General features: G+C 36.1%; 1 protein-coding gene across 2 annotated transcripts; it reads right to left on the bottom strand.

Moving 5' to 3' along the window:
• LOC109706914 (dehydrodolichyl diphosphate synthase 6-like) lies at positions 2,034 to 6,294 on the bottom strand. Of its 2 annotated transcripts, none has more exons than XM_020227938.1 (2): positions 6,043 to 6,294; positions 2,034 to 3,192 (listed from the first exon to the last, which is right to left on the bottom strand). In XM_020227938.1, the coding sequence occupies exon 2, from the start codon at positions 3,159 to 3,161 to the stop codon at positions 2,337 to 2,339; it is 825 nt and encodes a 274-aa protein (XP_020083527.1). In that variant the 5' UTR covers positions 3,162 to 3,192; positions 6,043 to 6,294; the 3' UTR covers positions 2,034 to 2,336. The 2 variants fall into 2 exon arrangements, with proteins under 2 accessions (XP_020083527.1, XP_020083528.1); XM_020227939.1 differs by lacking the exon at positions 6,043 to 6,294 and adding an exon at positions 5,741 to 6,018.

Raw genomic sequence — 6,886 nt, 5'->3', positions numbered from 1 at the left:
AATTAAAACTACATTATATAAATATAATATGTTATATATTATAATACATTATTTTTATTATAAAATTATTAATTGTACTATATTAATACATATTATTTATATTTAAATATTATAATAAAATTTATAATAAATTATATTTAAATATTATAATAAATTCTTTTTATTAAATTTAAGTTTAAGTAGAATTTTTAAAAAATTTATAAATTTATTATAATAAATTATTTTTATTAATTGTTCCCACCCCTATTCTTATTTTAAAATTTTAAAAATTAAAAATTTAAATTGTTAAAATTTATAATATATAATCTCAAAATTAAAGTTTATAATTTTAATTTTTAAATTTTAAAATTAAATTTCGATATTTTACTTTTGAAATTTAAAATTTTATATTTTATATTTTTCAAATTTAAATTTGATCTTAAATTTAAAGTTTTGAATTTAAAATTTGAGATTTTAAATTTCAAAATTTGAAATTTCAAAGTTAAAATTTTAAATTTAAAAATATATATTTAAAATTTTAAAAATTTAAATTCAAATATAATAAGAGGATAATATGATTATTTTCTATTCATAAAACCCACTATCTTTCTTATTCCATCTTACCTAACCAAACGCTATTTTTTTTATTCTCAGGAATAACCCAATTTTCATCCAAACGCAAAATTGATCTAATCCCCGCTTATACCTCAATTTATACCTATCCCTGGAATAGCCACTTTTTCCTTATTCTCGAACCAAACGATACCTAAGACTTTTGTAGGAATAACATAAGAAAATTAAACTTTTCAGGAATATATTTGTAATTTGCTATATTCACACGAAGCTGCATGCAATTAACCCTCTTAAAAATGTACAACAAGAGACATGACTTTTTTTTTAAAAAAAATCAAAATTTGAGTTTAGTAATTATACATTTTTAAAAATATGACATTCGTTATCTACTTAATTAGTTAATGCATATTTACAGTTTGCAGTTATTCACTTACGTGTTTAGAGTTATAGTTAGCAGTATTAAATTAGAGACATGATAATTAGCTTTCTTTTCAATTCAGCTTATGTTTCTTTACCTGTTTAGTTATTACTATTTTTGCCTCTTCTAAATCTATTTGGTGTAGGTCATCGTGGTTGGCGGTTGTTACCTAATAGGGACTATTGTTCAGTAGTTCTCACACCCTCCTTTACTATTTTCTGTTTCAGAGTTTTCAATGCCTGCTTGTGATTGAGGTAAGGGGCCAGTGAGCTAACTAGCGTCTCTTACCCATATGCCATATGCCTGAGTTAGAAGACCCGAGCTGAGCTATGTATATAACATACTGTACATTTTGGGACTAGTTATGTCAGACGGGTGTTTTATATATATGATTTCTATTTTGTATTGTATATGTGCGTGGTAGTTGATATATATGTACAGTGTAGTTATATTAGTATAGTTTATTATATAGACTAGTTTATTATATAGACTCTGATACCTGTATTGTTTAGTTGTAGACTCCTAAGCTCTCTAATTAATTGTGGACTCCTAGAATTGTTTTGATTGAGACACATGTTTCTTAACATTTCGTACTCCTAGAATTGTTTCGATTGAGACACATGTTTCTTAACGTTTCGTATGTGCAGAAAATTTGTATAGATAGGACAGATATGTTAACATCCTTGTGAGCTTCCATTGTAACCTAGGGTTAATACTACCAGAAAAAAGAAAATAAACGTACTACGTCAATAGACAGAAAAGCAATTAAACACCAAGCATTTGGGAAGTAGCAGATACATGCAGCTACAGTATATCCATAATACAGGTCAGCTTACAGCACCTTTTAACGAAAATGCTCTCTTTGTTCTTTAAAGCAAATTAGCAGAGACCAAATTATGATCCAATATTGCACTGTTCTCTGTGAAAAAGAATTCCTTTGTTGCTTGCAAAGAGATGAAGTAACTTACTACATAGATCAAGTAAACTAGTCGATAATAGTGACGAACAACTTGGGCTTAGAATTCGAATTCATATGTAGTAAAAGTATGCGGTAGAGGGGAAAAACACGAACAAACAGCTTCGCAGCATCTTATTTTGTAGTGAGCAAAATATTACTTTCTCAAACAAGCAGCTATATAAAATTGTCCAAGAAACTTCTAATTTGTAGTGAAAATTTGTCAAGCAATAATCTTTTATAACAGGCTATCAACCTGAAAAAATCATATGCAAACTGCTTAAAAAGTTACACGATAGCTCATCTGCAGTTATTGCCTTTGGCATAAGTCCTTATTTTCTCTCTCCAAGTCACTCTGATCCAACAATGCATGCAGTCTTATTCTCCAAAGCCAAGTACCATAGTTGGGCTTCACCCTTCCTTCTTACACCAGCCTCTCCTCTCTTGCAGATAAGGGTAGACTCTCTGGAACTCTAATATAGCCCAAATGAGGTGCCTAAGACAGAATTCAGGCCATAGAGGATGTCGGTTCTGCAAGTGACCGTAATCACTCTGCCAGAGAAGGAAATTACTGAGCCGAGTCTCTCCAGAAGTCCTAATCACTATATCTGGATCTGGGCAGTTAGCTGTATATAAGTGCCTCTCCAAATCACCAACAGAAATCGCACTGTCCATTTGTTCTATTTCTTTCCTCTTTTCTTCCCATGCTTTTTCAACGGCGCGCATAATCTCGTTCGTAGAAGTGTAGGCTACACATATCGAAAGCACTGGACCCGTGTTCTTAGCAGTGGCTGTCATTGCCTTCATAGCTGCTAATCTCACTGGCTCGGTCAAGAGGTTTAAGTTCCCCCAGAAGTTAATCCTAATACCATACTTGCTAACAATGCTCTCTCGATTCAACAATTCATCAATTTTCTCCTTCATTAAATCCATTAAAGATTGGACCTCAGCAGGTTCTCGTTTGAAATTGTCGATACTGAAGGCATATACTGTCACATACTTCACCCCCATCTCGTAGCAGTACTGGAGCGTGGAGGTGAGCACTTTGAAACCGACCCTATGGCCGGTGCCCTGTTGGACTATCCTGTTTTTGGCATATCTGCGGCTTCCATCCATAATAAATGCAATATGATTAGGCATGGGTCCGAAGGAGAGCATAGCGAAAAGGCAATTTCGTAAGAAGCGAGACACACTTCTGAGGAGACTGGATGTAATGCTTTTACCGTTCTCCTCCATGTTCAAAATCGAGCGTAACGTACACTCCTACCTGATATAACAGCTACGTATCAATTATGAGAGACTAGAAAAGGTAAAGAAGAAACAAACTCAATTCTTTTCAGATGGCAAAGTTTGAGGATCAGCATAATCGTATTCTTGTTAAGGTGGCAAGGAGCATGTATTTGTGGTAACACAGCATAAGTACAACCAATGCTTAGTCTAATATTTCTCTAAATAAAGAGAGTCACAAGCACAACAAAAGATATCGATCAATATAGTAACTGGTTTAGTAAAAGTACTATTAACACAAGCTAGGTACAGCAAATTAATATAAAGATGGAAAAGTAAACATAAGAAACAAAGTTTTTGTAGAAACAATTTGTCAAATTTAGGGAGAAGATATCTGTTTTCGTTCTGCAAGATTTGAGATATTTAGAATAATAATTTAATGGGAAACTTGCAGACAAACTAGGGTAAGAATTGTGTTCAAATCAGAAAATAGCAATCACACTGCTGTATACTTGCATACCTTAAATATTGTGTTATTGTTGAATAAAATTAAAAAAGAAGTGGAAAATTAAGGCCCACGTCATTTGACTACCTTTCCATTTTTTTGGTTTTCTCTTTTTTAGTTTGATAACAACTCCTAAAATCTATATGGAGTTTGCTAGCAGATGACTGCATCAGCCTATCTCTCCAAAAGTGCAACTCACAAAGGCAGAGAAGATGGAAAAGATAAACATGTTACAAGGCGAAGCTCAATGGTAAAGATAATCTCTATTGTTGTGATCAAACTAAACAATCTCTATTGTTGTGATCAAACTAAATATTACAGCCAATGAAGAGAAAACGGAAATACTCATTCAGGACTGTAGCAAACATACACATGTTACAATATATCCATGTCTATTCTTCACACTTAGCTTACTGAAAATAATAAAGACGAGCAACTAAAATTTGAGAAAGGTATGAATGGGACAGCCGAGTCCTACGGACAGGGTTGTCAGTGATTCTAGAGTAAGAAGGCAATAGAAGAAGAAATACAGCTCCAATAGCAGAAAATAGTGTGTAGGAAAGAAAACTGAAATACTACAGTATCTACATCTATTACATTCCAGAGAGAGGAGTTTATACTTCGCGGTTGAATCAATTTGAAAAAGCTAATGCAATCCAATCGATCAGACAATAAATTTAACCCAGGAATAGCAACTAACAGGTAGAGAGTATAGCATAGAAAAGACCTCCTAGACAGTAGAGCACCTTTCTCCTCCAACTACTATTTTTTAAAATTTTTGTTTAACAGCCATCACCTCATATTCCTCTCTATTTTTCACTTATTTTCTCCAATAGATTCCTTAGATTTGACAGAACTTGCATCATTGAAAACTGTGACATGCATCCATATTTTTTTTTTTTCCCAAAAGATAGCTATTCGTTCAATTTTATAGATGGCTAGGATGATAACTCCAAAAGAACCCAGACCAAATAAGTCTCTTAGCCATTCAATGCCATTAATTTCCAACATTTTATTAAGAATTAACTTTAGATCCTATTTAAGAATTAACCTTAGATCCAATTCACTGTTAGTGCATTGCACATCTCTTGAACAGTCAGTAATTTGGCAATAAATACCTAACCTTTTCAGTTCACTAGTACATCAGTCAAAAGAATTATCAATAATCTTAGGAACTGAACCAACACCAAAAATAATACGAAGCCTAGCTTTGCTTTAGAAAGCAAAAAACGCTTGATCCATCAATTAAGCTAGAGCTCGATGACTAATTAAATGACCGAGCTTGGAGCCACATTTTGGAGCTCGATTAGATATGCGAGCCGAGCTTGAACTATTTTCAACCAGATTGAGCTCTGTTGATTTCATAACATTGTGTATAACTGCATGTAAGTTTTTATGAAGTATGCCTATAAGTTGCATTCGCAAACTTTTATCAGTTAAAATAGCTATCATTTATCTCTCATGTCATGCTACCAAGCCATCTTCAAGCTAACTTGAATATTTCATGCATGGTTTGAAGCTTTGGCTGAAACTTCTAAACCACGACTAAACCTTTTCAGCTTCAGTAGGTCCGATAAAGTTAGGAACAAAAACCAATTTGAACCAAAAAACTTGAATTTCAGTTATAATGGGTAAAAGAGGGAGTTTAATTCACAATATTAATCAAAATTGACCAAAACAAGATTATAGGGAAATAATTAACAATTCTATGAATCTTTGTGTATTCATTTATCGTAATTTTACCTGTATGGTAGGTAGAGATATGAAAGTCATCTTTGTAATATATTGGAATATAGTGAAATAATAGTGAAATAAGCTTTACTGTGATTATTTCTATTCTCTATATTTATTTGATCTTTCTGAAGTGTTAAAAGACCTTCTCACAAATATCGATCATTGAAATTGAAACTGCTGGAACCGCCGATATTACGAAAACGGTTCATTTGAGAGAAACCTAAAACGAAACTGATGTTCTAGCAGAACAAGCCGAACGCAACCTGATGCTAGCCATCCCAAGGGTGATCAGTGCAGCAGAAGCAATTGCTGCAAACCACTATAATTAGATTTGGATCAAGTGGTTTACCATCAGAACAGATTTGTAGCTGTCATGTGCATGCGCATGCACATTGAGTTTTTCGATGAACCATTTTCCTTTGTGTGTGAGTGAGCCTAATTTGCTGCAAGAAAGAGTGGACAGACCGAAATTATTGAATCGAAACAGATTGACCACCTCTCCCATTTTCAGTTCCTTAACTCCACTTACCTTTTCTTCTTTTTATTATTTCCTCTAGATTCATGCTGTTTAATACGTCCTAATCTAATCAAGCAGAAACCATCTGCAGCGAAGCTTACACAGCTAAGCCAGTTATAGAAAACAAATCTAACCCAGATTGACGTCACGGGTGAGCCAGGCAACCACTGCTGGCAGCAACTTGAATGAAGCACCGCCGCCGCCTTGCAAAAGGAGAGAGCGATGTGCGTGAGGAAGAAGTAAATGGATTTCGAGCCGGGCAAGTGAGCAAGGAAGAACGAAAATGGTTTCGTGCGGGACGGCGGAGATACTCGGTGCCTCAGAAGTCAAAAGGAAGACGGATGCTACAAATACTAAACTAGGTTTTCTTTCCCCAATTACATTACATCAATTTTGAAAGTTCAGTGCAATTTATGTAGGTGGAAAACCTAGTTATCTGTTATTAATTAAGGTTAATTGCGCAATTTGTGACTAACCTTTCCATGGTTGTTTTAAGGTATCTTTTTTTTTCTTTTTTTTTTTTTGCAATCTATATATATAGATATATTATTCCTCAATAGCTTCGAGGGAACGGCAACACGTGGCAGCGGAGCCGCCAGCGGGCGCGGGGGGCGGGCACGACGCAGCGCGGGGGCGGGCACGCGAGAGCGAGGGCAAGGGCGCGGGCGTAGGCGCGGGCGCAATGGGCAGTGCCGCGAGCGAGAACGCGTGCCCTGGGTCGCTGAGCGGGGCTCCGGCGCTGGCCGTGGACGCAGCGAGGGCCGGAGGCCCGGGGGGCGGTGCGGGCCTAGGGCGTCCCTGGGCGAGCCGTGGGGGTGCGATCGCGAGCCGCCAGCCTGGCGCCGATCTGAGATTTTGGCCAGATGCAAGGCTCGCCGGGCCCCGCTTAGCCGAGGGTCTTGCAAGACCGTGTGAGCTTATAGGGAGAAGCGGGCGGGGCCGCGTGGGGGGCCGCACGGCCCGCGGTGCAGTCCGTCT

Source organism: Ananas comosus, linkage group 2 (genome assembly GCF_001540865.1).
Source record: "Ananas comosus cultivar F153 linkage group 2, ASM154086v1, whole genome shotgun sequence".
Classification (NCBI taxonomy): Eukaryota; Viridiplantae; Streptophyta; class Magnoliopsida; order Poales; family Bromeliaceae; genus Ananas; species Ananas comosus.
This window is presented reverse-complemented; position numbering and strand designations above follow the sequence as displayed.

Excerpts from the sequence above, each read along its gene's own strand:
- LOC109706914 (XM_020227938.1), bottom strand. The coding sequence starts at position 3,161 with ATGGAGGAGAACGGTAAAAGCATTACATCCAGTCTCCTCAGAAGTGTG.